This window comes from Alternaria alternata (genome assembly GCF_001642055.1).
Source record: "Alternaria alternata strain SRC1lrK2f unplaced genomic scaffold CC77scaffold_3, whole genome shotgun sequence".
Taxonomy (NCBI): Eukaryota; Fungi; Ascomycota; class Dothideomycetes; order Pleosporales; family Pleosporaceae; genus Alternaria; species Alternaria alternata.
In genome coordinates, this window is record NW_017306192.1 from 891,458 (window position 1) to 918,860 (window position 27,403).

Sequence of the window (27,403 nt, forward strand, 5' to 3'; positions counted from 1 at the left end):
ACCCTGCCGCCTCGTGGAGGTCGTTAGATCCATCTCTAGCAAAATCCGGGGCCGAAACAAGACGGGAAAATAAGGCAAAAACTTAATTACCTTGTGTCCGTCCAAAAGCATAGGAGATACTTCTTGCATCTGTAACAAGCTTAACTTGCTACAATGCACGAGCGTTCATGTGCCGGCGATGAAGGACAAGAGGAGACCACTGATGTCGTTACAAAAGCTATAGCTTGCAATAGGACCAGTATCTCACAAGCGACCGAATCAATGATTTCTTTCTACCAACTGTCCACCGCAAGCGGACCTGCGAAAAAGAGAAGGATATATAATGTACGTTATCGCATCAAAAATAAAAGATGGGCAAAAACATACAACAGCGGGGATTCGCTAGTGGTCACCCACCTAACTACTAATCCGCCGGTACACTGCTTGTATATGGCTGAGCGGACGGGAAGCCTAATTTTCAGTGTCCTATGGTCGTATGTATCATTTTGACCGATCTGTAATCTATTGTACTCGAATTTTGCACAACCCTCAAGACTGGAATGCACGCTGGAAACATGAAGACAAGTAGGGTACCAATGTAAAAGACGAGGTGGAAAAGGTTGAGCATCATGTGTAAAATTTGAGAGCCACAACATGATAGATGTTTGGACAATTGTGTTGGTACATGACGAAATTTGAGAGATATCTAACGTATAAGGCGCTAAGCAGGATCGACATATTCGACCCTCTCCGCACACATGGTCTTGCACTTTCTGAGATAAAGCGTCAGACCCTGCAGCTAGAAGATCTCATCTGTACCATGCCATCAACCAGCATCGGCCCAGAACAGTTTCCTGTTATACCCTTCCATCTACCATCGCTACGCTTAGCTTGCCGCATCCTTGACCACACTCTCCCAAATACCCTGCCAATCCGCTTCTCCACCCCCATATCTCGCCTCAAACGCATTCATTGCTAGGTTGCCCAAGAATGGTCTCACCAACCGATTCACAAGCTCTCCTCTGGTCATCTCCAGCACCGCAGCGCCTTCTTCCTTCTCGAGAGCCTCGATGAGCGGATTTAGGAATAATGTCCGCTTAGGCTCATCAGCATCTGATCCATTGACCGCAGTTACAGGCATCGCAGGTGCTGTCGATGACCTGGTAAGAACCTCGTTGATCTCGTCTGTAAGAGACATCAGCGTCGGTGGTGTGACAGGCTTGTACACGGCGTCGATGGTGTCGGAGATGAACAGCCACTCCATAAGTTGGAAGTCATCGGGATCTAGAACAACTAGCTCGTCGAGTAACTTGCATGTCTGAATTATGCCGGCGTTGTTATAGTGTTCCTTGTTCGGAGCGTCTGGCAAGAGGGCCGATAACCCAGATGTTAACTCGCCATTTACAACCGGCCAAAGTAACGCGAGGTGAATAGGTGAGGTCTTCAGAATGATAGCACGTAACAGCACTATGACATCTGTACGGGTGATTGACGAAGGAGAAGACGCGGGTGTTGCGGTAAGCAACTCGACAACCTTCTCCAGAACCTGGGGTATGTTCGGCGTGAAAGCGTCCTCAGGGCTACCTAGAATAAGAAGCGCAATGCGACGTAATGTAAGCTGTGTCTTCCGGTCGGCTTCCTGCCGAGCAGACGTTGCACCTACGCCAAACATGAGGCCAGCTGTTGTGGGTGCTGAGAGCCGTGATAGTAGTTCGGGGACTCGCTCCTTGTCAGACTGGGTCCACTGTGCGAGGATAGGCAGCCAAGCTTCTCTCAGTAGAAGGGGCGGTGTATTGAAAAATTTGGGGTCATTGAAGGCATCATAGATGTCTTTCTTGAGTAGCTTGTTGCCTTGTGCAATCTTGGTAAGACCTTGAAGCAGATCCAACGTGTTCCTCGATACGTTCTCAGGGAACGCTTTTGCACGGAAGGTGGGGCCAATGACAGATGCAGAGATGTCAGAGACGACCTTTGCAACACGATCATTTTCTACCAGAATGATCGACAGTTTTGGTACAATGGTGGTGAGGATAGAAACAACGTCAGTTGCTCGCTTCTGTGCGCGGATGCCGTTGGTTATCGCAGTCGTCTTTTCACTTGCAGCTTGATTTGAGTCTTGCAAATAGCCCATGGAGCGTGTTGTGAAGATCGCAGTCAGGATTCTAGCAAAGATATCCTGTACACGTGATTAGCACCTCTACATCGAACGAACACATATACTTACTGCTAGCTCTCTCCGCATCTTCCGCTGCTCTCCGAAGTTAGTGTTATCAACCTTCTGACCTATGACAGCGGTGAACTCCAACAGCGTAGGCAGAATCTGTCGATGTGGGAGGGGATTCGCAAGCACGTCTCGCAAGAATAGAGTGCAATCCTGCCATATCTCGTCCATAGCATCGTCCTCTAAAGAAGTCGTATATTCAACCAAGAAGGCGACTAGTTCGGCGTCGGTAAGATCAGAGGTGAGTGTTGACTGTCGATTAGTGTCCAAAGCCCCAGGATCGGTCCGGCTGTACACGGCGTTGAAAATCGCAGGTATTGTGTGCTTTGGCTTTGACCCGTTGAGGACATTCAGAAGTCCTGTAATAGCTGGTCCTTGCGTATCATCAGGGGTCGCATGCGCCCATAGGACTACCAATGTCTCTAGACATTCCAGTGCCTCCGCAGCGAAGAGATGTTCTAATGTACGGCGGGCTCGATTGCGCATGCGCAGAGAAGTGTAAGAGAACGACGATGCTGACGTATGGTCTTGTACTTCTAGCATATGTCCCCATGACCATATCGCAAAGCATATACGGACCGTGTCTTGGAAGCATAGGAGAACTGAGAGTCTGCTGTTCGCGGTTGGCGTGCGAGTTTGGTTTGTATCAGACGAAATCAGGCCAGATACCACGTTGCTGAAGAAGCCCTGAGGCTGCTCCGGGGACTTGCTGGCCGACACCCTCGTCTCTTGTGTTGTCAAACGCTCGTGTGCCTTGGCCAAAATCTGCTCTAAACCGTTCATGAGCGATATCAGAGTGGACTCTGGAGATACTGTCGGCACGACTTGTGTCTTGGCGAATGTTGACTTGAGCTGCTCAAATGCAAGGTTGATCTCTTTGCAGAGACATTCCACAAGCGGAAGGAGGTTTTGGAATATTGTATCAGCGAACATTGGTAAAACCTCAACGAGGAATTGAATCCAGTCATCAAGGACCAAACGACTAGCTGGGGAGGAAAACCCGAATTTCAAGCACTCAACAAGCTGAGGAGGTGGAGGTATGGGCGCTGGTGTATTGTCTTCCGAATCTCTGTTCAAAGCTAATGACAGACGTGACCGGTTCGCTGGGTGGTTTGGAGGTTTTGGTTCTGGTACGGGCTCTGGTGGACGGGTAAGACGGAGTTTCAGTGCGGCCAACTCTGCATCTAGTAAAAGACTTTGCAAAGATGGGCCTGCTGATCGTAGTCTTGCCATCAAGGGTACTTCAAGTTCCAAGTCTCGAAGTGGCGGAGCAAATGGACTACGATAGATTTGCGATATGACGGAGACGGACAGTCGGTGTAGTTCGTGTATATGGGGCTCCAGGTTTGATTCCGAAGTACCGGCTCGAAGCGACAATGTGGTCAAGCAGGTACGTACGAGCCACTCCTGGATGGAAATTCGCGATGATGATGGTTCTGGCCACGTAAGAGTTACTTCGGCAAGAGTTACCCAAGTGAAGTGTGTTGGTCTTTTGATGACATTAAAGACGTGTCTGAGGTAGTACAGGCATTCTTTTGTATCATCTCTTCTAGAGTGCGGTGGTCGTTCCTGCGACCCCTTGGTAGGTGCCAGATTGCTTGAAGCTAGGAGACAATTGAGCGATTGGATGTGTAGTGCAAGTACTTCAAAGACTCTATTCAAGCTTGGTAAGTCTGGCAACCAGTTTTGCATGAATGTCGAGGTTTCAGAGCCCTCTTCTGTCAGAGTGTCCAGAAGTAAGAGTAGCGGCCTTGTCAAAACAGAATGAAAGTCACCAGCGGGCGTTGGGGCTTGCGTGACGTTACCACTCGGTCGGCGCGTAATGGTCACACGCTTTTCTGACTGCAAGTTCAATTCGTGCATGATATGCGTCCAGAGTGTCGCAAATCGTCGGGCACAGTCGGGAGAGTTGTTGGAGATAGAATCGCGGCCTGTCTGCTCCACGATGATAGAAGCAATGGCACTTTCAACCATCCGGCTTGTAGGTGCAATGGAATGCAGCTGCAGCAAGGAGCGTGCCGTTTCGACATGATATTTGGGCAATGTCGGCGAGAGATATTGCCAGAAGTACTGAACTAAAGGTTGGATGAGCTCAGGCAATTGGCTAGAGGTGATATGAGGTCTCGACGCAAGTGCTGTCTGAAGTGCCAGCAAAACAGTCGTAACAGCACTTAAGTGCGAGAACGAAAGATCTTTGTTAGACTCGTCAGACGTTTGGAGAATGTCTGCAAGCATGGTAGTGAGATCAATGTCCTCAATGGCCTTTAAGCATTGCGTTTTGAATACCAGGTTAGACAAAATCTTGGAAGGCATCTCTACAGAGATCTCAGAGTCCGTCGACTGGATGGATGCTGTGAACATGCAGGAAGCCTCACGAAGCACGATTTGACCAAGCAGTGGTGGCTCGAAAGGGGGGTCAGCTGCATCAAGACTTCCTTGAGATTCTTCGTAGAATGCCCGGATTTGCTGGGTCACAGTGGATCGTGGTATCTTGAGGGCTGCAGATATCTGCTGGTCCGTTGCTTGATCGCCTCGAAACGACCGGTCTGGCACTATCTGCACAAGTGAATCTGCAATCTCGAGGGCAAGACTCATGACTTCTGCGCCCGCTGGTGATTTGCGGGTCTTTCCGGAGCTTTCATTCAAGGACACAAGTGACGAAAGCACCATTAAAGGCATGTGATGCAGCAACATATCTTCTTCCTTGAGGTTGAAGCGGGCTAGAACGAACTTGGCCAACTTCATCTTCTGTAAAGCTTCATCATTAACTGCCCCATCTGTCTGCAAAGAAGACGTGATGAGGTGAATCAGCTTGCCCCAAATGAGGCCGCTATCGACGCCATCGAAGAATGCGCTAGCACTTCTCATGACTTCGTCGACTTGGTCCTTGGGTGCAGTCTCGCTGTACGAGTAAACGCTTCGTAAAGCGGGCAGGAAGATCTCGGGTACAATCAACCCACCTACTTCCCATCGGTCCATGAGAGATAAACAGACTCGGAAAGGACGTGCTCGCTCGGAAGGTGATGCGCTACGACGATTAATCATCTTGAGGACACTGTTTGTGAGCGCCTCGAGACCGTATCGCGAAAAGAAGGCGGCTTGGTGTGCTGAAGGATCTACTGTCGTACTGTGCTTGTCCGTTGTTGGAGATGTGACCCCATCGTTGGCCTCAACAGCAGTGGGTTCTGGGCCCAAGAACCATGCCCAGAGCCGGCGGTTCAAGCTCATGTCTCTGCGCGACACAACGCTGGCAGCGGCAGCTACAAGTCGTTCCAAATCCCCTTTGCCAACACGCTCCTGCAGGACGGGTGAGTCGAGAGGTAGATGGCTGACCAACAGATCGAGAAAGCCTCGTTGAATGAGTATTTGAGGATCTGATAGGCCTGATTCGAAGCAACGGATAAGGAGACCAGGCTCTGGCGATGTAGCTGCCTCCGCCTCCTCGGACAATGTTCCTGAGGGCGTAGAGATGTCAGAAGGAGAGTTGCGCCGCTCTGGCCGTCCGAACTTGGGCAGGCGACGTACGAGGAAAGCAAGTGCACCTTGCCTCCTAGAAGGGTTCGTAATGGTTGCCAGGAAAAGGCATTGCCAGAAGTGAGACGAGGCACTGGCCGTCTTGGAATCGGCTGTCTCGTGTGAATTGTCTTGCACGGCGGTCCGCAACCTTTCAGTTGCAGAAACCATGCGCTCAAAGTCCTCGCTTGTCTCATCTTCTAGTCCAGGTAGGAGAGAAAGTATGATTGCTTTCAAGGCCGGGCGGAGTGCAGCTCCGTCAAGCTTCAGGATGTGCTTTTCGAATACGGAGAGGTAGAGGGGGCGGACCGAGAGCGAGGCGAAGGAGAGGACTGAAGCAAGGCCTGGGAAGTAGAGGTTGAGGTCACGGGCGAGTGCATCTTTCTGGGCATGGGTCAGCTTATGCTGGGCTGACGTAGGGAGGCAGGCATACACCGATGGTAGAGAAGATGTAGTCATAGACTTCGAGGGCTTTCTGGTGAACGCCCGAGGGCAGTGTTGGATTCAAGCACTGCGCTAATCGCAGTGCGACAGTATCGCTATGTGGTATGGCGGGTATCTCTGGAGGATGCGCTTGCAGGGCCTGGACGGTGGTTTGTATAAGCGCTTTGTCTCATGTTGGGAGTAGCATGGCGGTATTGACCTTCAGCAGCCGTCCCAAGAATGATATGTAGTCGGCCCATTCCTGCTGTGCAGTGTCCCAGAGGGCGAGAGCGCGTTCGACACCGGCCGCATATCGTCGGAAGTTCTTGTCTTTCTTGTACAGAGCTGTTTTGTTACGGTTAGCTGCACGAAGTCCCAGACCCAGAAAGAAGACATACGCTCTTCGGCTGCATGGCGCGCCGACCGCGGTGCTGGACTTGAGCGGCCAGAGCCCGGTGGTGAGAAGACCTGCAGGTTAGCAGTGGGATCAGCCGACATACTGTGTCTGGCAGGTATCGATGTGTCCGTGTATCAATGGCAGGGCGCTGGACATGCTGCTCCTGGTCGTGGTGGTGTTGAGCATATAATCCGCTGCCTGGCCATCTACCAAGACCATTGCGACCGTGGACACGAAGCACTTCGGCGCGAAGGGGTCCGTGCCGTGGGACATGCCCGTCATCGACGCGCGCCGCACGCGACATCAGCTACAACACCATGGAGCCTAGACAGTCGCCCTACAAATCATCGAGGCCAGCGCAACATGCACGACGCAGCACCGGTGATTACTTCATCGTCGTCGCATCTTGCCCATAACTGACCGCAGCAGGCCTCACACGATCCCCCACCTGCCCCACCACCGGCCGACACCTTCCAACCTGACCATCATCACCACCACCATGACCCTGACCATGACCATAATTCGCCCGTACACCTGCCGCCTCATGAATATCCTCCGCCCGACGAGCCTCCACCATCCTACGATGACGCCGTTGGGATGACCGGTGCGCCACCAGGCTATGGCACCTTCCGACCATATAGCGAGGAATCCTCCATAGCGAGCAGCGAAGTCGAGTCCACCCATCGCGCACTTCCTGAATGGTTTGGACAAGCCTTGGTCGTGTTCATCTTCATATGCCTCATATATGGCTTCTGGGAGTTCATCAATACTCCTGATGTACCCTCAGAATGGCCAGGCAATGGGCATTTCAGACCGTCGGGCACTTGAGGCCATAGAGATAGACAAAGCCGGGGTGTCAACGAGACACTTGAACCAACTATCTCATAAGACCATATTCTACCGACGAGACTAACGAGACTGACTTCGGCCCATGTGCGATTGGCGCTGGGCGGCACCTATGCCTCACATGCTGGGCGAGAGCTGTAGATCATGGACACAATTATCCAAGAAGGGAAACAACGAGTCTTCGGGACACTTCAAGGGATAATTTGGCTCTGCGATGCGAAAGCATAGGCCCATTCAAAATATTTTGCCAGTATCATCATGGTACACACATTGGCCATCTTCGTCCGACCGGCCGTGCCTTGAGATCCAGGCCAAGTTCCAACCAAGACGACAAAGTGCTTTGAGGGCACAAGGGTTGGAGGAGAATATTTCGTCCACAACAAGAGCACTAGAGACGGTAAATACTCATCTTGGATTAGATCCAGAGTAAAATCTATCCCAGAGGAATTCGCTGCTATATTTTCTTCTAGAGGGCTAAGAAGATCGAAAGCTATGCATACTTCTACGTAGAGTATACGATGCAACTCATCATTAATGAGCTTCTCTGTAAGCGCTTACCTACATAGTAAGGTTTTAGGCACATCAGACATATGACACGAAGTCTGCCCACCTGTAATGACTGAGATGCAAATCCGATAACCAGTCTAATACTATCTCGCAAGCTCCTCAATCAAACTTCATGGTGCGGATTAATCCGACAAAGTTCTGCCTTCGGTACCGTGCTGGTCGTTTCATGCAGCTTGTTGTACTACCCAAGACACAATATTCATCCATTGCTACGTCAACGCACTATAATCTCACGACTCAGCAACTATCACACTCACACCGGCTCTGAACCATCCTTAGATCTCGCGATAGCGCAATAATGTGGCGGTCGCTGCGATTGCTGGCTAAGAGTACGTAGTACGTCGGAGTAAAGCTTAAATCTAGTGTTGATGCGGGTGAGTTCTAGTCACCCGATAGCGAACTGGCGATCTCAAAACCAACAACTTAGTCGTGGAAATAATGGTGTGGCTAGAAGGGTAGCTGTGGCGAGTGTCGGCCCGCCCTGTGGGGTTTTTGCTGGTGTGGCATTGAACCTGACCGGCGCTGGTGTTGGTGTCACAAGTACTATATCTGAGGGTCGAGCGGAAGAAGGGCACTACTTGGACGACTCGTATAGCGCTGTTCTAGTGTTTTTCGAATCGAAACTGCGGATCGTAGGCGGGTGTCTCCTCTTCCGGAAACCGATTCGTGGTCGGGAAATCTGCTTGGCGGTCGGAGATGGAAAGGGTAGATGGTCTCTTTACTTGACAGTTGATGCTGAGTTGTGAGGTTGTTCAAGCGACGAAACATGTAATTTTGCAGGCCTCATTTTGAGCGTCTCAGCGAGTGTCCCTCGTTCATCGTTAGAAAAGACATGTTACCGTGTCGCTGTGCTTGAGGTAATCATCGCGTTAAGAGCGTCTGTCGGAAAGGAGTGACATCGACACAACTAATACTACTACACCAACGCTTGCGATGACATGCTGATAGGAAGCACCGCGTGTACATGCTCAAAGCAATGCCAAGTCCTCCCCTAGACCTCCCGACATGCGACAAGCGACCCGACAAAGCTCCAGGTTTCTTTCCCCGAAACAAATCCCGTCCCACATGCATCAGACTCATCTCGCCTCACCCAACGCCAACTCCGGTCCCAATCCAGTTTCCAATCCATCCCGAACGAAGACGATCCAAGCCGGCAGCAAACACCCGAATCAGAATCGGTCGACGTCTGCGAGCTGGCGCGTTCCTTACCCTTGCACCCAGTCCCAGTTCCCCATCGAGAAGACAGGAAATGATCCACATGAGTCTAGTCTTGTTCATCAGGTACCCACCTGTGCACCTGGCTCGCAGCATCATACCTGTTGCGGCAATCTTCGCGGCCATGGCACGCCAGGCAGGGGTTAGCCCGTCGACATGGATTTTCCTGCTTTTCACAAGCTGCAAAAGCTTGGAGCAAAGGCAGTGAGTGGGGCGCGTGCTGGCGCGGCTTTTGGACCCCACGCCGCGCTACGCTAATCGCTAGTTCGGGGCGAGATCCGGGATCCCGAACGTTGGGTTTAACCGTAGCGTGTGTTGCTTGTGGGCGTGCTGTGGTAGGCATAGGCGATTTTGTGCACGGTGAAGTGAATTGGGATAGTCACATACGTAGTCGGGGTCTTTGTGTTTGCGGATGTGCTGTGGAGGGTGATGTTACCCGAGGTAGGCACTAGACGACACAAGATGAGTGTATAGATGAAAAACGCTTCCGGTGCTCTCCAGAACTCCAGGGTGGAAACGGAAGTGCTCGTGAATTGTATAGTATTAAAGTAGATCTAACTTGAGAAAAGGCTTCAAAAAGGCCTGTTGTGGTGGTAGCAAAGCGTTGTCCGGATACGGGAAGGACACCTCAGTCAGCGACTTCAATTCCTGTAACGTGTAAACTCATACTTCCTATCCCTCTTCATCCTTCTCTTCCCATGCGATCTCCTCCTTGAGCCCCAATACCCACCACCTCCGTCTTCTGCATCTTCTTCACGCTTGCATCTTGGGTGTGCATGATCCTCATGTGAGCCCATCGGCCAGATGGGTATGAAGCAGACCTCTTCGTCCGCACATGCTCCACAGTCCTTCCACGTTGTCCAGCTTAGAAACTCAACTAGATCATCGATAAGTTCGACAGCATGTGAGGCATACACAGACGTGAATGAAGAGTGAGACGTAGGCGAAGAGGCGATGGAAAGGGCAGTCAGGAGTGTGTCGCATAGCCGATGCGTCACAACGTATAGGTTGAGGTGCGCCAGAGAGGCGACCGGTTGTGGCGGTAAAGGCAATGTGGGGATGTACTGAGACACACAGCGTTGTGTCTCCAGTGTTGCGTTGCGAGCGGAAGAGATGAAGGGACGAAGTAGCGTGGCGAGGTAAAGAGTAAGTGCATCCTTGTCTTCTCGAATGTCCTTGTCGGTGTGAAGGTGATGAAGAGGTTTGCTGTACCGCTGTACTACCATGTCAGCCACTGCTTGCCAATCGCGCAATTGTTCGTCTGTGTTCCAGTCTTTCCGCAGGATCATATCCGTGACATCGTCTTTGACACGCATACGGTCACCCTCTTTGACATTCTGTAGTCTAGGCATAGCATAGTCGGACTGTACGTCGTTGTCAAACAGCCCGTCGATGTTGGGGTAAGCAAAGACGCTAACGAAGTTCTCAAGATCCAACTTCACCCTATTACCGCCGATCCCTTGGTAGCGCGAGGTGATAGCTTTGAGGTACTGCCAGCCATCTGGTCCCTTTCCAGATGCACCACGGTGCTCGTGTTGAGATATCGCAACAACGTCCTTTCTTTGCAGATGCTCCGTAAAGTCACAAAGTATAATTTCGAAGCCAGCCTCCATGCGCAAGACGCCATCGATCTTATTTTCCCACAGTGTTTTGGTTAGATTGCAAAGACCTTCTGCGCGCTGATATTCGCCTGCCATAGGGCTATCCAAGTCAGTGAGATTAAGGAGTAGCATGTCTTGGGTATCGAGTGTGCCATTAGGAGTCTTTCCAGCGGAAAGGCCATCAAGGTATAGCAGGCGAAGGTTATGTTTTGGTGTGTAAGTGTGTAAGTAGCCGTACTCGGTGCTATCTTTCGATGCGTGTGAGCTCAGTGGCTGCTGAGTGTCGCTTCTTTCTCCACGATGTGCAGGAGGTTCACTATTAAGTCGTTCATAGTGGTTAAGATCATACGTCGAGGGACGTGTTCGTGATCGCTCGTGGGGTGGTGGCCGTTTCCAAGGAGGCCATGCCGGCGTCACTCCTGGGAGTTTTGAATCAGCAAATCGCGCAGCATCTGAGTGACGTTTCCTACCATCATCCATCATTGGAGATGGTTTTCCGTTATGTCGTCTGTCCGGTTCATCTACTCCATAATGAGGTCGATCGTTTGGCGGGCCATGCCCTTCTCCTGGCGGCGGTCCCCGATGAGGCCGTGCGAAGATGAGTGCGTGCTCTGGTTCGAACGCCAACCACTCTGTCCCGGATATCTCTTCTTGCTTCGAAGTTCCGTGGTAGAGCTCTGTCCCAGCTGGTACTGTGGCGAGGAAGAAAGACATTCCATTGTGATTAAGTGACGAACCCCATTGTCTCATGGACGAATGAACGGCATTGAAGACATGGTTTGCATTAGGCACTTCCGGAATTCTGTTTGTAGCATGCGATATAGGAAGAACAAGAACGGAGAGTAGAAGAACAGCCAAATGCTGGAGATACATTGTGTAGTAGAGAGACTTTCAAATCCCACCTTTAGGCCAGAATGAAGGCAGTTGCTTATTAGCGATCCTCGCATAACATTCTCTCAAGCAAAATCTGTGAACTACACCGGGTATGAGTTTTTCAGTAGCATACGCGTTCGCGATATCACGATAGTGATTCGTGTCGAAAGTGACGCGGCTTCAAAGAAGTGTTGCGAATGCACGCCGATTTCGGCTAGGGAGATTAGATAAGATGTCATCCTGTGATTGGCCATGGAATTATCTACAACCAGACAGTCGTCCTCGCGTTTCTTGTCATCAACATGAACCCAGATTCGCATGATACCGCATTTCTGATGGACGGTAGAAAGATGCACGGCGAATTTTCGCCGTGCGAGGTTGGCGGCTGGCTCACAATGGCATCGGCCCGACTGGTACACAGGACTGTGGCCCGGCTGCATGCACCCCCGGTGAGACCATTCAGAGGACTCCATGTAGCGCCCTCAGATCGGCGACGTTGGGTTGTAATGACAGCGCAATATGCACTTCTTCGAGACATATGCTGCGGGGCGGAGTTGGTGTTCCAGATCACAAATTTCTCTTCTTGCACCTTCCTTTGTAGACAAGATGCAGATGTCTGTGCCATTGTGCATCATCAAAGCGTTAGCTCGCTTGTCTGCAGGCGCAGAAGTCGTTCGAGGTTAGCATTCAGGAACCAGTGCGGCTATTCCGCACTTCACGTGCGAATCCCGGCCTTTTCCGCCTCAGACCAGCGCCACAACCTCACTACGGCTTGATGGCTGGCAGAGCGCGGAATTGCGATAGATGGAGCCGTCTGCCTGGCGCCCGCGAGTCAACCGGGTCGTTCGATGGATTGGACAGGTTAACACTGACTCGCTATCATTATACCCGATGGCAATAGGTGCACTGCGATTTGAAAGGCATGTGTCAGCCTAGGAAATGTGGGTTCTAGTGGGTATTAGCAGTATCGACGGGGCCTCTGTTCTTGCTCTGGAGTTTCGGTGTTCGGTGTCTTGGAAACAGAGACAAGCGAGTGCGTCATTGGGCATGGCGTGGTGTGTTGGTCGGAAGCAGTGACATGGACGCGGTTCGTCAAGTGTTGGAAGACTGCACGGTGCAGCCATCGCATTGCCTTCCCAAAGCCGTTGATCATCGCCAGGGTCCAAAAGATGCATGCTGGGATCCCCATATTCATGCACGGTTGACAGCTTGGCCAGACTGTTCGAGGTGCAGATGGACCGGGAAGGTTGGAAGCATTCGGACAATAACCTCTCGACTGGAAATGATCAGGTCATCAAAGGGCTGTTCAACCCATACCCAGACATGGGGATTGCGTGTTTGAGAGCACACGAGCTCTGCACGCATGCCGTGTGCGCCGTGCAACAGCCCTCCCGATGAAACGCGCACTAAAAAGCAAAGGGCCAGGGCTATATGCGCTTAGCGACCAGGTTAGAACGGATTGTGGGGGCCATGTAAGGGCGCAGAGGAGCGCAGACTGAAGAAATGAGGGTTCGTTTGTAGCGCGACCCAGATCGACCCTTCCCAGCAGATAAATAAGCTACTGGAGAAGAGTGGAGTACACTAGCTCTCCATCGGGCCATGGCCATTCCCATTATTTTCACCGGTGGGACAGGGGACAAATCGACCTAGATCTCCTGCATGAGTTTGACACCTTGACAAGTCGCAAAGCTCGCCAACCACAGTACACAGCGACCTCGTGGCGGCACAGTCAAACCTCCGACGGTCATGGTCAAGCGAATCCTTCTCACGGCCTGTAATCCATCCGGACGGCCGTCATCTTGTGCTGTGTGACTTGGACCCTTGTCTTCCATGCCGTCGCCCTGCCGCGGCCATGAAAATCGCGTGTTTGGCTGCTTAACGGCCGCATCGAACGGCGCGTTGTCAGGGCCGCAGGATTGCCGCCCGGAACATATGCCGTAAGCTCGCACATGTTCAGCTTGTAACTGGCTATGCAACGGTGCGGTAACTTCAGAAACTATTGGACGTAGCCGCTTTATGATGTTGTTCGTGCACTAGCGTGGCACAAACACCAGCGCAGCGTGACGCACCTTTGTCACGAGCAACCACCATGAGTTTTTTTTTTGATCGATGTATGCTCGGAGTCCGCGATGGGGTCGACCTCATCGTGCATACGTTCCTCTACCGTATGTAAGCTCGCGGGATGGAACCGTTTGGGCGCCCTGCTTTCCAACCTTGGAATGCATGTGATGCAATGTGACTGGAAGCCGTAGTAACAGCCCTCATCTAACGTAATGTGTCCTATCGATCCATCGACATGCACGTCTGACTGGAAGCCATGCATGTCCCAAATTCTTGAAACGGCTTGGCTTGTTGCTGAACCATGACGATAGCCACCATCGCGGAAATAGTCTCCAGCCGCATAGCACCGCCATGTCGTCGGGTGACATGTCTGTCGGAGCTCGCTGCGAAATAAAAACACTTGCGGCATGGCTTCGTCTAGTCCGTAGTGGGGCCACCATCGCTCTCGATCGCTGAACATACCATATTCGCAATCCGATCATTTGCTAGACGGAGCAGAACGCCCGCCAATAATCCTTGCGCGGTGAGCACAGAGATGATTCGCGACGACGATACAGCCACCCTGTCACAGGGTCCCGGCCCACATGAGTGGATGGCACCGCAAGTCAGCCTTGTTAAGGCAGTAAGGCCTCCCACTAACGAGCCGGAGTCGCAGACCATTAACCCCCGACCATGTCGACATCCTGGCGTGACAATCCGTGGTAGGACTGGTGTCGTGCCTACAATGTTGTTGGAAAGTAGCTTCGAAGCACCTGGATGACGTAGTCTTCGTAAAAATGATCAAGAAAATGAGAGAATGCGCAGCGTCGTATTGGTCAGGAATTGGGATTGAGATAGTGGTCGCTATTCAACGTCACTCGTACCAAGCTAGTGTAGGCAACAGCAGCGCCATATGCATCTATCCACACCAATTCCCAACAAGCGTTCTAACCGTGCTGTGTCCTTTTCGAATGATCCAAATGACTCTACTCGATACCTAGGTATACTCTAGTTTGGTGAAACGCCATAGCAATGCAATGATGCAGACAATACTGCGTTCGTAGATGAACAGGAATGCGAATGCAAAAACAAACAGGGTATCATGAACGAAAGTGAAGTGTTTATAGTCCTGGCAGCCCGTGGCCTTTCGTTGTCGGCGGGTCTCCAGTTTTTCCGCCTTCTGCGCTGCTAGCGAAGGTTTACGGCGACGAATCGAACCAGGGCAGGAGATACAGACTCTGTAAACGCTGAAGCGATCCTTTCCGAGACGACACAGTTGGTAAGTGTATCAGAAGCACGTTGTCTAGGTGGAAGTCGTTGAAGACTTTCTAGATGCTTTGAGATGAATTCTCTTGACGTGATCTCTCTATAAAAATCGTTAGCGACGTTCGATGCTGTGTGGGAGGGAGTGCGTATTTACCATGTTGTCCACACGACTGAAGACCCTGTCGCATCCTTCCCAGTCACACAAGACACCCGGGTTATGCTTTGCCTCATGTCTTGCAAGATCCTTTTTACTCGAGAAGCCCCCTCCTGTTGATTGTGGGCAATCGCCATGACGGCAAAAGAAAGACTTTGTGTGTCTCTTGTAGTGCTTCCTTAGATCGCAGCCCCGAGTGAAAACTGCTCTTGATGTGCATCCTGGGAAGGCACAACTCCACGTACCGTTCTTGTTCGGAATGCCATAGGATCGAAGGTCTGGCGACGAAGGAGAAAGTGATCGCGAGAGGGCTGGTGGTGATGTCTCTGAGGGGACGTTGGAAGGAATGCCACGGCCTGTGGATGACGATGTAGAGTGCGATCTTGACGGTCGAGGTGCGCCAAAGGACTGTGAGAGCAGCGTTGAGTCATGCGCGAGCATCGGAGGAGATGCCATTCCAGAGAAGGATGGGTAAGAGTACGACGTTACTTGAGGTAACGGTATTGACGAGGGTTGTGTCGACCAGAGTGCGTGGGGTGGGTATGGGGAGTCCATGACCGGTCTATAGTCTTGTGGTGGTGTGTACATTGCTGTGTGTCCTGACATGGTCGTTGATGGTCGGTGTGCCATGTGGTGTAAGGGTGGTGAGTACATGATGCTGGGAGGTGATTGACATGTGCTGGAGGGGTACAAGTGACCCATGCCGTCGTCTGGCGCCATGAGCGCTAGTTCTGCTTCGGAAGAAAAGAAGGTCATCATGGGTAGGGCGAGGTGGTGTAGTGTTCGAGAGTAGTTTGCAGTATTGCGGAAGTATATCAAGAGGGGATATCTGGCGGTCGTTAAATGGCCGCAAATCGAAGCCAACGCGGGTTGTATATCATGCAAAGAATAGGCCAGTGCGTCTAAGCGGGAAGTCCAACAGATGGGTGAGAATGACCAGTCTTAAGGCACAGACCCAAACTCTAGGGATTAGGGTATGGTAAGGCTGCTAGTCCGGGGTGTACAGGATTAGCCCGGGAGCGCACTAGGGACCACTCCACAACGGTAAGGCTGGGGCGTGAGACTCGTCGAAAAAGCGTAGCGGGCAGTGGCGGTGTTGTGATGTCTTGCAGTGCCTGAAACTCCACTCGGCCCTGGAGGACGGCCTGAAAATGACCAAGTTAGAACTTGCAAAATGCTGAGCGGTCGACCATGTGGCATATACTCCTCAAGGTAGATCCGGGGCGCAGACGAAGCTTGTAATGCTCTGCTGAAGGATAGATGGCTCTGTCGGGTCAGATATCCGACGAGGGAGTAGTAGCTACTGCTTGTCATGACGGGACATGGGTAATTTGGCTAACGCTTGTCGCGCGCTCGTCCCAATGAGATACCGTCCCATAGTTCGTGGTCCCAGTTCAGACCAGGTGCATAATCCCTTCACAATTGCGGTGGAGAGCGAGTGAGCCTCGCGGGCCGGCTAGCTAATCCTTGTGGGTGAAGGTACCGCCAACATGGCGACCGCACCGCTCTAGCGCTGGTCTGAGGAGTGGCCTACTAGGGCTAGTCTACTGGGAAAGCTTCATCCATTTCGCACTCGCTTGTGAACGACCCGTTAAGGAAATAATGCGATACCTAGCCAACGGCTAACAGCGCTTCGGTTGCCAGCATTTAATGGGATCGTCTCATCTCCAGGCTTTGATGAACATGGTATCTCGAGGCCGACATAGCGATGAGTGCTGAGCGCGACCACAACGAAAGCCACACTTTAGACTACGCCTAGTCCCACGGGCTGTTGGACCGACACCAGAGGCGGTAACAGATGAGGGGCAAAGGCGCGCTCTCCATGGCTTTGGAGATGATGGCCTGCCGATCGCAGCATGGTAGGATAGCGACGAAAATGAGTCGCTTACGCCGGCAAAAAATTTGGGCGTAGCGCATGGGGGGTACGCCCCGCGCTACTCTTGGGCCGGGAGCCGTGAGATATTTATAACCCCTGCAGCATTGAGCCCTGCGAGCAACATACAATCAAGAAATCATAGGGCAGGGTCTGAGTAAGCGACGTTTCAAGCGGTCTGTCAAATGGTCCAGTGTCTGCGGATAATTCTACTTAGTATTCACCGGCATTCTCCCTCCAGTAACAATGTCGCAACCTGTGACGGGCGGCCAGTGTTTGCCAAGACAGCTCCTGACAACAACGGTTTGATTACTTTCCGAATCACGACTCGTCCTGGTCAACTAGCTCAGCTGCGTAGCATGCAGTGAGCCTGTTGTTTTCGACATGGCTAAAGGGCGAAGGACGAAACATGACCAACGAGCGTGAGGGATGAATAGATGGATCCACATGCTGGCCAAAGCCAACGACAGTTTTCGAAGCGCCCGTTGTTCCAAAGCGGTTAAACTTGGTCTGGAAATGCTAGTACACTGTTGTACCTGATCGAGCTTTTTGGTGACAATGAGGTACACCGCGTTGTCTTCGGACCGTCGGACATACGCCATTTTGTCCGAGACTTGCGTATACACTTCGGAGCAAACGGTGGTAATGCAGACTCGGAGAACTTCTTCCCTAATCATGAAGGGAGTCCAACTGTCAAAAGTCGGATGGCCCCATTTCAACACGGGTAACGCCCGTGTAATAATGGCATATCCAGGCGCCACCCGGGTTGTACCGTTAGCAGCAGTCAGCATGCGTTGCCTGGCGCTTCTGCAATATCTACTAGATACACTATAGGTATACTCGATCAAAACATAGTTGGGTGTGAAGAAAGGCAACACAGACACTGTATGACTCTATGTAATGCCCCCTTCAAACAAAGGAGAAGCCCTGAAAGATTAAATCGCTTTCGCTGGCCAGCAATCGCAGGAGGTTTGAGTATAATGCGTTGCAAGAGATGACAAATGTCTCCTGTGATGGATGGCTAGCACCTTACTCGAAGAACGCCTTCCATCCTTGATCCCACCTTCCGCCAAGTGACTGACGGTTAAAGTCAGGAGCTTGCGTTGCGCTACACCTGCAACTCTTTCGATCCTCCGGAGAGTTCCTTCGTCACTTGCATAGGTAGCTTTGTTGCCTAGTGATGTGACAACGCAAGAGACATTGCCACCTATGGCCGCGCACCGGCGCTGCCTATGACCCTGAATGGACCAAACACCAACAGCTCGTATGTTAGCTGGCTCGCAAGCGCTCGGAAATGAACAGCCCCCCACCAATGCACTGCGTCTTAAGCTGAGCGAATCCAACATGCATTAAATTGATGATTCTTGCTCATCCACTCACGCTATGCTGTAATTAAGAGTGTAAATGGGAGCATCGCACACTAGGGCGAGGCAGATTTCGTATCCAAGGAAGAATGAAATATCATTTCAGTAAAATTTGAGGCCAACCGGAGACTCTGGAAGGTCGAAAACATCTTCTAGCATCTAACTGCGACATACCCCTTCTTCTGAGCAAGGGAAACTGGCTCAACCTGTCATCCAATGCCATCACTGCCCTAATGACGATATCCACTACAATCGATCTAAGAGGCGATGATTAACATACATGTAAACGAAGGATTCGATCTGTTCTCAGGCTTCCTACCACCATTTTTCTTTGAGAGTCATGCGTAAGTGATATCAACGTTTCCAGATCCCATGTTCGAACAGTGTGATATCGGTCCGAAGCCGATCATAAACTGAGTCTAACCGCTTCGAGGATCCGATACGATTGGACGGTACTGTAAACCTACAAGGGGGGTATACAACGGTTCTGTATCGGCGCGGTCGGCTTAGGCGACCCCAGAAATGCCGAGTATCCTCGTACGTTAGGCATCGAGACCTAACGTCCCGCATCGGTGACATGCAACGGGCCATGGGAGCTTCGTCCAGTACTCAACAACGGCAACACCCGAAGGCATCTACGGCAGCTGCTGCAGCCACAAAACCACAGCTCTGGAGTCACACATCTGCCAGTATATCATTGGCCGTTATAAGAAACATTAATGCCTGTGCCGTCATCGTTACCTCCAAACTTGATACGATCGAACTAGCAGAGCATCTTCTGTCATTAATTTCGACAACATCTAAAATTAGGCATCGCGACGTCGCTGAAGATGTCATTTCAAAGGTCGTGAGAGATCGGAAAGAATGTCGAGGTGAAACGTGGCAGTGTATGTCTTACACAGCCTCAATCGCCCACCTACAGATCTGCAATCGCCGACCTGCGGACCACCAAACGCCGACCCACGAATTCCCCAGCATTCATCTCCACGCTGAGTATGACGCTAGGAACATTTCCTGCATGGGTCGGCGGATTTGCGATTAGACGTCACGGCTGCGTCGTCCCAGTGGATAAACCAGAATAAGCAGCAATGATGCGGGAGGCCTAAGGTGCGAATTGCAAAATCATATCGCAGGGTGCCTGAACACACAGCCTTGGATCTGTAATTAAACTACACAGAACACTGTTTAGAGGCTGTGTTCATGCTTCTTTCCAGGACTAAGTTGAGTCAAATTTCCAGCATCTGAGAGACATGGACCACATGCGAGGCGGACAAAGTGAATCGAATATGGTGGTTCAGTGAGTCCCTATTTTTGGACGACATTGAACACGGAGCAATTTGTGTGATAGTCAGGATCTGAATGATAGCATGACCTGAGGCGGGCAGTATTTGTAAGCTTTAGACAAGATCCGCGATGCCAAAGTACTCGACTGCGATCTTCGTTGATACGTACAGCTGCTCATTGCTCTCAGTACATGAGCTACATCTTTAGAAGCAACTTCTCTCGAGGTTTGATGTTGATCTAGGCATGTCATCTTCCTGCCGTTGTCCATTCTTTCACCTGTCGGATGTCCATAACCTTCCCATCAGCACCATATCTCCCTTGCGCGTCCCACCAATCCCTCTTGACGCATATCTCCGGTCGCCACCTCATCGCCTTTCTCATTTTTTCTTCGCTCTTATCTTCTAACAAATCTGCAACTAGAGAGCCAATTGCAGGACATGCCATAAAACCGTTTCCAGAGCCCCCAACTGCTACAGTCAGGTGCTGCAGATCGGGGTGCTTGTCGATGAGAAAGATACGGTCAACAGTATCTGCATCCCAGCACATACGTGCGAAGCTGAAGTCCCTTTCTGCAAACTGTGGCAATGTCTCAGAAAGAAGAAGACGCATACGTGATGCTGCTTCTTTAGGAATTTGTTGGCGTGCGAATGGGATGGAATGCATCTCTCCATTATCATCGATGACAGGGTTGATGTATCCTGGATGTTCATCGCAGAGCTTCATTTCATGTCTCTCACCATCCGGTTCAATAAAAAAACCTCGATCCACACCATAGAGGACAGGTAAGTTCCGGCATTGCTCTGCTTCTTCGGCGGAGAGTGGGATGTGTGCGAGTGTCCACGCTGTGGGTCGAAGCTGTCGCTCGAAGTCTAGGAGTAGGTCGCTGTTCGCACCAGCCGACAAGATGGTTTGCTGAGCCTTATGCTCTACACCGTCTGTGGTCCTCGCCCCCAGCACTGCGTTCTTGTCTGGACTATAAAGGAGCTCGCCAACCCTTCCTTCCATGCTACCAGTCACAAACTGCACGCCCAATCTAACAGCCTCTTTATGCATAGCCCTCAAAGCCCCACTAGCGAACACCCACCCTGCAGCTTCCTTCTTCCAAAAGCCCCTCCAGCCTGGGAAGTCACCTTGAAGCACTCCTTCGGGCATTGTCCTTTGGAAATCATGCTTTGTGTTCAAGGCCACAGGAAGTGTCTTCTCGCCTTTGGCATACTCTATACATCGCTCAAATGCTTCATCGCCCACGGCGGCCATGATAAAACCGGTGTCGTGGTAGAAAGGCGAGAAGAGGGGATCCGTTTTCCATGCTTGCATCGCAAGCTGGGTCAGCCGGTTCCAGAAGAAATCTTCTTCGGAGTCGGAGTCGGACGGCTCGTTGCTCTCTTCCGCGATCTTGTTGAGATCTTCGCCGGCAGAAATGGCAGAGGGGAATGGGTTGCCGTCAACGACTTTGATGGAGGTGTGACCACGGCGAGCGAGCTCGAGGGCAATGGAGCACCCCCATGTTCCAGCGCCTATAATGAGGAAATCGCTACTCGTCTGCAGCATGATGAAAACGTGAGGTGGTGTATATAAGCTGCTCTGGGGGCCTCATTGTGTGTGTTCTTGCTGGCGCCACCTTCCACTTTGAGACCCCCCCGCCAGAATCTGGCGGGAAAGGCGTCATCGACTGACGATGCTGAGCTCGTCCGATGCTCATGTTTCAATTGCACCTACCTAGGCGACTACGGCATTCATGACGCTCTCGCCGAGCTGGAGCCGCAAAACGCGTGAGCACGTGGAGATGGGCACGCTATCTCAAAACGGCCGGGATCCCCGCGGCGAAACTTGTTCGACGTCACTTTCAGGCCAGAGCAACAACCTCGCGCGCCTTGATGTTCCGCATACACCCTGTGATACCGCGCAATACCTGGCGAGTGAATACAGTCGCCAGACAATGGAACCAGACACGACTAGCTGCGAAGGCGGCGGCGGCCACTCCTAAGGGCGGGCGCGTCGGCAAGGAGAAATACTGGAGCGACGAGAAACTATCAATAAGCCACAAATATCCATTGAGCCTAGCTGTCGCGAAGGTAATACACCCTGACAAAGAGGTCAAAACGAGGAGGAAGAAAACGCGAAATGAAAAGAAAGCGGTAACAACGGGAGGCATCCACGTCAGAACACAGATCGTAAGTCCTGACCTATGCGGTACGTCAAGTCCCGAATGTTTCTTCATAGAGGCGAACTGACACGAGTTACTGCCAGACGACGTATTCAAATATGTCGGTCACGAGTTAGACAAGTACAAAGGTTGCGACATCCTCGATATCAATCCTGGCGCTGGGCTCTGGTCGCAAAAGCTGCACCAATACCTCCAACCGCGAAGCCACGTGCTCCTCGAACAACGCCATGACAAGTTCAAGGAATTTCTCGACCCTCTCCTCACGGCGCCCGGCTCCAAGTACTCGCTCGTCGACGGAGATCCAACCGTACTGCAGACATACCGCGACTTGGTGACAAATGGCGTATTCCCGTATCAGACCGTGCTGGATGCCGAAGACCCCCGAGCACAGGAGCCAAACAACACGCTGCTAGTTACAGGCTCCCTCGTCTGGGACCCAACACTCCCCGGTCTTGGCTTTGACTCGATGGCGAAACAGCTCGCCTACCACTTCAGCTCCGCCGCATGGGCGAATGACCTGTTCCATGCCTTTGGACTCGTGCGCACATTATTCTGGGTACAAAACAACGATTACGCTTCTATTATTCCCGAATCTATCGGTATCTTGCAGAAGACGACTCGTATCATGGAGATGACACAGAACACGAAACTCTTTGTGACCGCAGAGCGCGCCCCACGCAACAAGGGTAGAGCTTCTTCGGGCCGTAACCCGCAATATGAGATTGAGACTACCGTCCGTGCTATGGCGAATGGAAGGAATCACGGCATAGAACTTCCACCACACCGACGCGACAACATTCATGATTTTGCTACAGATATTGAGCGAACATCCAACGGCACAGGTATAGTCAGCCATGCTGAAATGGAGGAATATCTCCGCGACCAACACCTAGCCGGCAAGAGCGCCGTTGGTCTGCTTCCCTTGGGCACCATCGAAAACTACGAAGCATTGAAAGACATTGCGGAGAAGCATCCGGAAATAGAACTATTTGTTCCAGCGGAGGAAGCTGCTACAAGGAAAAAAAGACGAAAAGTACCTCTTGATCACCCCTACAAGGCCAAGATGAGAATCGCGCACAACTTTTTCGCTTCTCAACAGCAGGCATATAAAAACAAAGCGTTGGCATCGGCCATTGCAGACATTGGCGAAGAAATGTACAAGCTCGAATGCGAGATCCTCGGCATGCAGGATGGCCTTGAGAAGGATTCAGCAATGGCTAGGTTAGCCGAACTGAACACGAAGTGGGATCAGGGCATTCAAAGTCAGAACGCAAACTACGCCATGGCATCCGTAGCAGAACTCGATGACCGTATCTCCATACGATCGCCATCTTCCTTCCACTTACAATGGGACACCCGCCCTTACGAACCTTTCGTGATGCGCAACGATGAAGTCTGGCCTCAGAATCGCCTGTCCCTTGTCTTCTCCGAACCCACTCCCAAGCCCGTTTCCGAATTCCCCGACTTCCACAAATGGGTAACAGACTTTATGTTCGGACTTTTCGCACATCCCAAGGATGGTGTCAATGCTGCCCTCGACAAGATGCAGCACGGACTGAGCGATATTATAAACGAGTGCCCTACCTTGAAGGACCCGGAAAAGGGTGGCCGATTACAAATGGAACATCTTAGGGTGAGGATGCTGACGACCGAGATGATCATCGAGCTTGTGAAAGCGTACAAAGATTGGCCGTTCAAGGCGCCGGGCAGTGATCATAGTGCTTACTTTAAAAACAAGCATGTGGAATCTGTGACCGCTGGGTTTCATGCACCAGAGTCTCTTTAGAATATGTTATTGAACTTCAGAATCTGTCAACTTTTCTTTTCACGAATGAAGAAGATAACACAATCGAAATGAATGCGCATGACGTGTGGAGTGCCATTGACGTAAGGAGGCTAAGAGACGTGACGATTTGGAAAGAAACACGTACGCAGCGGCAGACTATTCCCATTGCATGGGGAGGAAGATGAACGACTTTGAGGAAATCGGTATCAAGGTGACTTGCTTTCTCTCGAGCTCTAGCAATGCACTCAGAGATCTAGCATGCGACGATGGTGGTCGGGGTGAACATGAGGCTGATGTAAGTTAGCATGGCTTCTATCAATAGATCTGACTCAGGCATGACCGACGGCGGTGTGAGTCCTGCGCTATCTGGACTACTCAGACTTTGTAATGCCATGAATGTAGAAAAGCTCTGGTACAGCCTTTGGGGAACTCCAGAAAATGAACTGTTGGCGCAATGGAAGCGTTCTCCCTGCTCACCATTGAAGCCAGAATGAGCAGAGCAGAAGAGAATGACATATCGTGGTTCAATTCGATTAAGCCAGTGCTCAGGTAATCGTTTTAATACTCGAGAGTCAAGATCTAGTTCTGAGCACCTTATTCCCAACTCTGAGTGATGTCATCGTGAACTTTGTCATCTATCGTTTCGGTATCTCATCCTTCAGGTAAGCCCAAGATGCGCACATAACTGTGACGAAACTTCTACAGAAATAGAAGTGTCCTGTTGCGGGACTTGCCAAGCTAGTAGACTTGGTACCACAACTAAGTATGTCGAGCGGCGATTAAGTGACGAAATAAGATCTTTCGCTTTTGGGTCTCGATCATGTGGTACATAGCTCTAAATGCTTGTCTATGTAGAAATGGAAATCCGGATCGAGTGTGAGCGTATTTTCATCGTATCCTGGGGTTTCTCACCAAAGTGGTACAGTTAGGCTACTGTCCTTCTAAGAAACCGCGTTTGTCAGGTACTGTGGATCAGCACCCACGGCACGCGCAAGACGCCCCTGAACTTCCCATATGTTTCTTTCGGGGATAGGTCTTCTGGTTGAATGCCACCATCGTTCGGCCACGCTATGGAAATACGCAGGTAGATCTCGTCGTGACTGTGCATAGCAGCTTTCGCGTCTTCGTATCATCGTTGCAATAGGTCAAAATGTCGATAACTCCGAGGCACCAGTAGATTCTGATTCTGGTAGGCCCCACGCTGCGGCGTCATCGCAAACACACTTTCCTGATGATTATTGATAGATGAAAAGCAAGCCGAATGTTCGGCGCAAGCCGTCGCCGAAGGCCCTCGGCCTCGTGTACCACACAAGCTGCAGGCTTGCATTTGACAGCGTCCACGATCTGAGTGGAGACGATCTGGCTTTTGTCCGATACAAGAGCTGCGGGATGTCTAGCGGCAGCGCCCGTCGAAATTCAAGGGGAATAAATTGATGGTGTGGCATTACTGCAGGAATCGATGTACAGGGTATGAGGTGCTTTAGACGCGTCATTGAAGCGCCAGACATCCAACGTCGCCGATATGCAACTCGGAACAAGGTGACTCGGATGAGATATCGACGCCACCTCAGGAGTGTATCTCGGTGGTGTTGGTGGATGGATCCAACGAGGTGAGAGAACACGAAAAGGGGAGACATAGCTTGGGCGGAACTAACCACGCTAGTGGATGAAACAAGCCTAGCCTCTTTTTCCTTGTTCAGTGGCTTCGACGCGACTTTCCCAGCTACCATCATCACATCACCCCCACTCTCGCGCTCGATCTGGCATTAAAAAAATGTCCGGAGCAGACAACAACCCAAGGAAGCGGAAAGCTGAGCCTCGCGAACGGCAAGATGGCGACGAGAAAAGAGCTAAGGTAAGTCCTTTTCTTCGTGCGACTGTCAAAACTCCGACCGTCCTTGCAGTCTTGCCCTTACAGTTCTATTTTCGTCATGCAGCTGCTGCCGTGATCTTTATCAGGCTGATGTAAGACCTCAGGGTAAAAGAAACTGGGATATGCCCCGTAGGGGTGGGATCCAATCTCGTGCTATCAAGCCCGGTGATGCGGGCATATGGGCAACATGCGCTATGAAGAAGGAAGCAAAATCCGTCTCTGACCTTCGAGATTTGTTCCAAGAGGTAAGAAAAACCTTAATATTGCACTGCGATCGAGTTGTACGACCGACGATGCTGATTAGTGGCAGTACGCTACTACGCTGTATGGCACGGCCGAGTCCAATGGCACGGCTGCAGAGGACAGCTCTGATTCCGAAGGAGGTGATATTGAAGCTGAGATCAAAAAAGAGCTCGCCGATATCCGCAAGCCGGCCACAAAGCCATTGTTCACATCCCTCAAGCTCGATACCCAATGCTGTAAGGATTGCCAACCATGCTTATGACAATTCATGCTGACCAATCCAAGTGATGTTCTTCAGGACACGCTCACCTATCGAACCTGTCATGTTTGTTCATAAGATCTGTCAGGACATTGCAAATGGCGCACAGCCAAAGAACTTACGTTACGTCAAGCGACTAACACCCATCACTGCAACAGATAAGGCTACTCCTCAGGGTCTTGAAGCTGTCGCGAAAGAAGTCCTCGCACCCCACTTTCATGGCGCAGATCAAATGGGGAAGAAGGTGAGTACAAGCTCCTTCTATTAGATGATGCAGCCTCGTCGTGCAAAGATCTTCGCTAATGCGCGTCGACCCAAGTTTGCAATACGTCCATCGATACGCAACAACAAGGAATTTTTGAGAGACGGTGTCATCAACACAATTGCAGCTGCGGTTGGTCCCGGGCACAAAGTCGACCTCAAAAATTATGATCTCCTTATTCTTGTAGAGATTTACAAGGTACGGTTATGCCCCCCTGTGGTAGTCACGCGTCTTAGCTGCACGGTGTGATGAGATTCTGGTAATTGCTTACGTCTGATAGAATGTCTTGGGTATGAGCGTGGTTGGGCCTGATTTTGAGAAGCTCAAACGTTTCAACATTGAAGAGCTTCGTCAGCCATTGTCTTCTGTCAAACCAGAAACCGACGATCAGTCGGGAAAGATCAACAAAAACAATAGTGCCTGAGAAGGAGATGAACGGATGTGCTGCGTGGGGTAGCAGTCTCGTGGCTAGAACGCCCAGCGCAACATTGTCCACAAACCGAATAAACCTCCGATCGGGGCCACTATGGCTTGCATTGATGGTTACCCTTGGGATGAAGCAGACGACTGGTGAAACATCGGAGGAGGTACAACAGCTATTCAGATGCTGACCTGAGACCCAGCGTTCTACTGCGACTCGTCTCCGATCTGTCGGGTGTATATTTTAGGGCTTGCACGGACCGCCACCATTATGACGGAAGGGCGTCGATGGTGTGGAAGTAGTTGACTGGCCAGGTCCTTGTAACAGATTGCGCCGAGCGAACGGAGGCCCCATACCAGCCTGACGTTGCGCTGATCACAACATTCCGCTCTCTCACACCACACTCATGTTCACGTGGTCACTTACCGTCTCTCAGGTTCCATCAGCATGTGCTATCGAGAGACGTTAATCATTGATGCATCCTTGAACCTTGCCTCTGCATAGCCAATCATGACACGCGATAGGCGACATTCTTACCGGACGCCTAACCGCTTGTAGGTGCTCTTAACGAACGGTGAGAACGCCAGCCTGGACGCCTCTCGCGTCCTTCTCCGCGTCCTTCTCCGGCTTTGCTAGTCTTATTCGCTCAGAAAGAAGGCGCTTGCCTACAAGCTCCGTACACGCATGAATGACTTTTGCTTTTCCGCTAAGCAGGGGATAAACGAGAGGGTAGTCGAGGTGGCTTATAGAATGATTGGAATTTGTAGAAGTGCTAC

At 51.3% G+C, this 27,403-nt stretch overlaps 10 protein-coding genes across 10 annotated transcripts; 5 read left to right on the forward strand and 5 right to left on the reverse strand.

Moving 5' to 3' along the window:
- Nucleotides 1-441: 441 nt before the first annotated feature.
- CC77DRAFT_1091472 (hypothetical protein) lies at nucleotides 442-6,672 on the reverse strand. The gene is made up of 5 exons (XM_018529567.1): nucleotides 6,535-6,672; nucleotides 6,357-6,481; nucleotides 6,147-6,296; nucleotides 2,204-6,097; nucleotides 442-2,155 (listed from the first exon to the last, which is right to left on the reverse strand). Exons 1-5 carry the CDS (start codon nucleotides 6,632-6,634, stop codon nucleotides 866-868), a joined length of 5,559 nt encoding a protein of 1,852 aa, XP_018389956.1. The 5' UTR covers nucleotides 6,635-6,672; the 3' UTR covers nucleotides 442-865.
- Nucleotides 6,673-6,857: 185 nt separating this feature from the next.
- On the forward strand, nucleotides 6,858-7,361 carry CC77DRAFT_1091473 (hypothetical protein; the record flags this gene model as incomplete). Its single annotated transcript, XM_018529568.1, has 2 exons — nucleotides 6,858-6,914; nucleotides 6,963-7,361. The coding sequence occupies exons 1-2, from the start codon at nucleotides 6,897-6,899 to the stop codon at nucleotides 7,359-7,361; spliced, it is 417 nt and encodes a 138-aa protein (XP_018389957.1). The 5' UTR covers nucleotides 6,858-6,896.
- Nucleotides 7,362-8,590: 1,229 nt separating this feature from the next.
- CC77DRAFT_530110 (hypothetical protein) lies at nucleotides 8,591-9,463 on the forward strand. The gene has a single exon (XM_018532036.1). The coding sequence runs from the start codon at nucleotides 8,911-8,913 to the stop codon at nucleotides 9,367-9,369; it is 459 nt and encodes a 152-aa protein (XP_018389958.1). The 5' UTR covers nucleotides 8,591-8,910; the 3' UTR covers nucleotides 9,370-9,463.
- Nucleotides 9,464-9,802: 339 nt separating this feature from the next.
- On the reverse strand, nucleotides 9,803-11,476 carry CC77DRAFT_928067 (hypothetical protein; the record flags this gene model as incomplete). The annotated part of the gene is made up of 2 exons (XM_018534029.1): nucleotides 9,803-11,010; nucleotides 11,233-11,476. The coding sequence occupies 2 exons, from the start codon at nucleotides 11,474-11,476 to the stop codon at nucleotides 9,803-9,805; spliced, it is 1,452 nt and encodes a 483-aa protein (XP_018389959.1).
- Nucleotides 11,477-11,786: 310 nt separating this feature from the next.
- On the forward strand, nucleotides 11,787-12,562 carry CC77DRAFT_530112 (hypothetical protein). Its single transcript, XM_018532037.1, has one exon. The coding sequence runs from the start codon at nucleotides 11,938-11,940 to the stop codon at nucleotides 12,409-12,411; it is 474 nt and encodes a 157-aa protein (XP_018389960.1). The 5' UTR covers nucleotides 11,787-11,937; the 3' UTR covers nucleotides 12,412-12,562.
- On the reverse strand, nucleotides 12,508-13,167 carry CC77DRAFT_1016913 (hypothetical protein). The gene has a single exon (XM_018524303.1). It carries the CDS (start codon nucleotides 12,822-12,824, stop codon nucleotides 12,594-12,596), a length of 231 nt encoding a protein of 76 aa, XP_018389961.1. The 5' UTR covers nucleotides 12,825-13,167; the 3' UTR covers nucleotides 12,508-12,593.
- A 1,811-nt stretch (nucleotides 13,168-14,978) lies between these two features.
- CC77DRAFT_928143 (hypothetical protein) lies at nucleotides 14,979-15,851 on the reverse strand (the record flags this gene model as incomplete). Its single annotated transcript, XM_018534037.1, has 2 exons — nucleotides 14,979-15,041; nucleotides 15,096-15,851. 2 exons carry the CDS (start codon nucleotides 15,849-15,851, stop codon nucleotides 14,979-14,981), a joined length of 819 nt encoding a protein of 272 aa, XP_018389962.1.
- Nucleotides 15,852-19,618: 3,767 nt separating this feature from the next.
- On the reverse strand, nucleotides 19,619-21,330 carry CC77DRAFT_530327 (FAD dependent oxidoreductase). Its single transcript, XM_018532039.1, has one exon. It carries the CDS (start codon nucleotides 21,165-21,167, stop codon nucleotides 19,863-19,865), a length of 1,305 nt encoding a protein of 434 aa, XP_018389963.1. The 5' UTR covers nucleotides 21,168-21,330; the 3' UTR covers nucleotides 19,619-19,862.
- On the forward strand, nucleotides 21,331-23,722 carry CC77DRAFT_530351 (S-adenosyl-L-methionine-dependent methyltransferase). Its single transcript, XM_018532040.1, has 2 exons — nucleotides 21,331-21,809; nucleotides 21,867-23,722. Exons 1-2 carry the CDS (start codon nucleotides 21,494-21,496, stop codon nucleotides 23,567-23,569), a joined length of 2,019 nt encoding a protein of 672 aa, XP_018389964.1. The 5' UTR covers nucleotides 21,331-21,493; the 3' UTR covers nucleotides 23,570-23,722.
- A 1,621-nt stretch (nucleotides 23,723-25,343) lies between these two features.
- On the forward strand, nucleotides 25,344-26,630 carry CC77DRAFT_928378 (hypothetical protein; the record flags this gene model as incomplete). The annotated part of the gene is made up of 6 exons (XM_018534047.1): nucleotides 25,344-25,424; nucleotides 25,547-25,687; nucleotides 25,753-25,921; nucleotides 25,971-26,188; nucleotides 26,264-26,404; nucleotides 26,487-26,630. The coding sequence occupies 6 exons, from the start codon at nucleotides 25,344-25,346 to the stop codon at nucleotides 26,628-26,630; spliced, it is 894 nt and encodes a 297-aa protein (XP_018389965.1).
- Between the last annotated feature and the right edge of the window lie 773 nt (nucleotides 26,631-27,403).

Coding starts and splice junctions, on each gene's coding strand:
- CC77DRAFT_1016913 (XM_018524303.1), bottom strand. CDS start 12,824: ATGGGGATCCCAGCATGCATCTTTTGGACCCTGGCGATGATCAACGGC.
- CC77DRAFT_530110 (XM_018532036.1), top strand. CDS start 8,911: ATGCTCAAAGCAATGCCAAGTCCTCCCCTAGACCTCCCGACATGCGAC.
- CC77DRAFT_530112 (XM_018532037.1), top strand. CDS start 11,938: ATGAACCCAGATTCGCATGATACCGCATTTCTGATGGACGGTAGAAAG.
- CC77DRAFT_530327 (XM_018532039.1), bottom strand. CDS start 21,167: ATGCTGCAGACGAGTAGCGATTTCCTCATTATAGGCGCTGGAACATGG.
- CC77DRAFT_530351 (XM_018532040.1), top strand. CDS start 21,494: ATGTTCCGCATACACCCTGTGATACCGCGCAATACCTGGCGAGTGAAT. Junction 21,810..21,866: donor CGTAAGTCCTGACCTATGCG/GTACGTCAAGTC, acceptor AGTTACTGCCAG/ACGACGTATTCAAATATGTC.
- CC77DRAFT_1091472 (XM_018529567.1), bottom strand. CDS start 6,634: ATGTCGGCTGATCCCACTGCTAACCTGCAGGTCTTCTCACCACCGGGC. Junction 6,297..6,356: donor TCTTGGGACGGCTGCTGAAG/GTCAATACCGCC, acceptor ACCACCGTCCAG/GCCCTGCAAGCGCATCCTCC. Junction 2,156..2,203: donor AGATGCGGAGAGAGCTAGCA/GTAAGTATATGT, acceptor TCACGTGTACAG/GATATCTTTGCTAGAATCCT.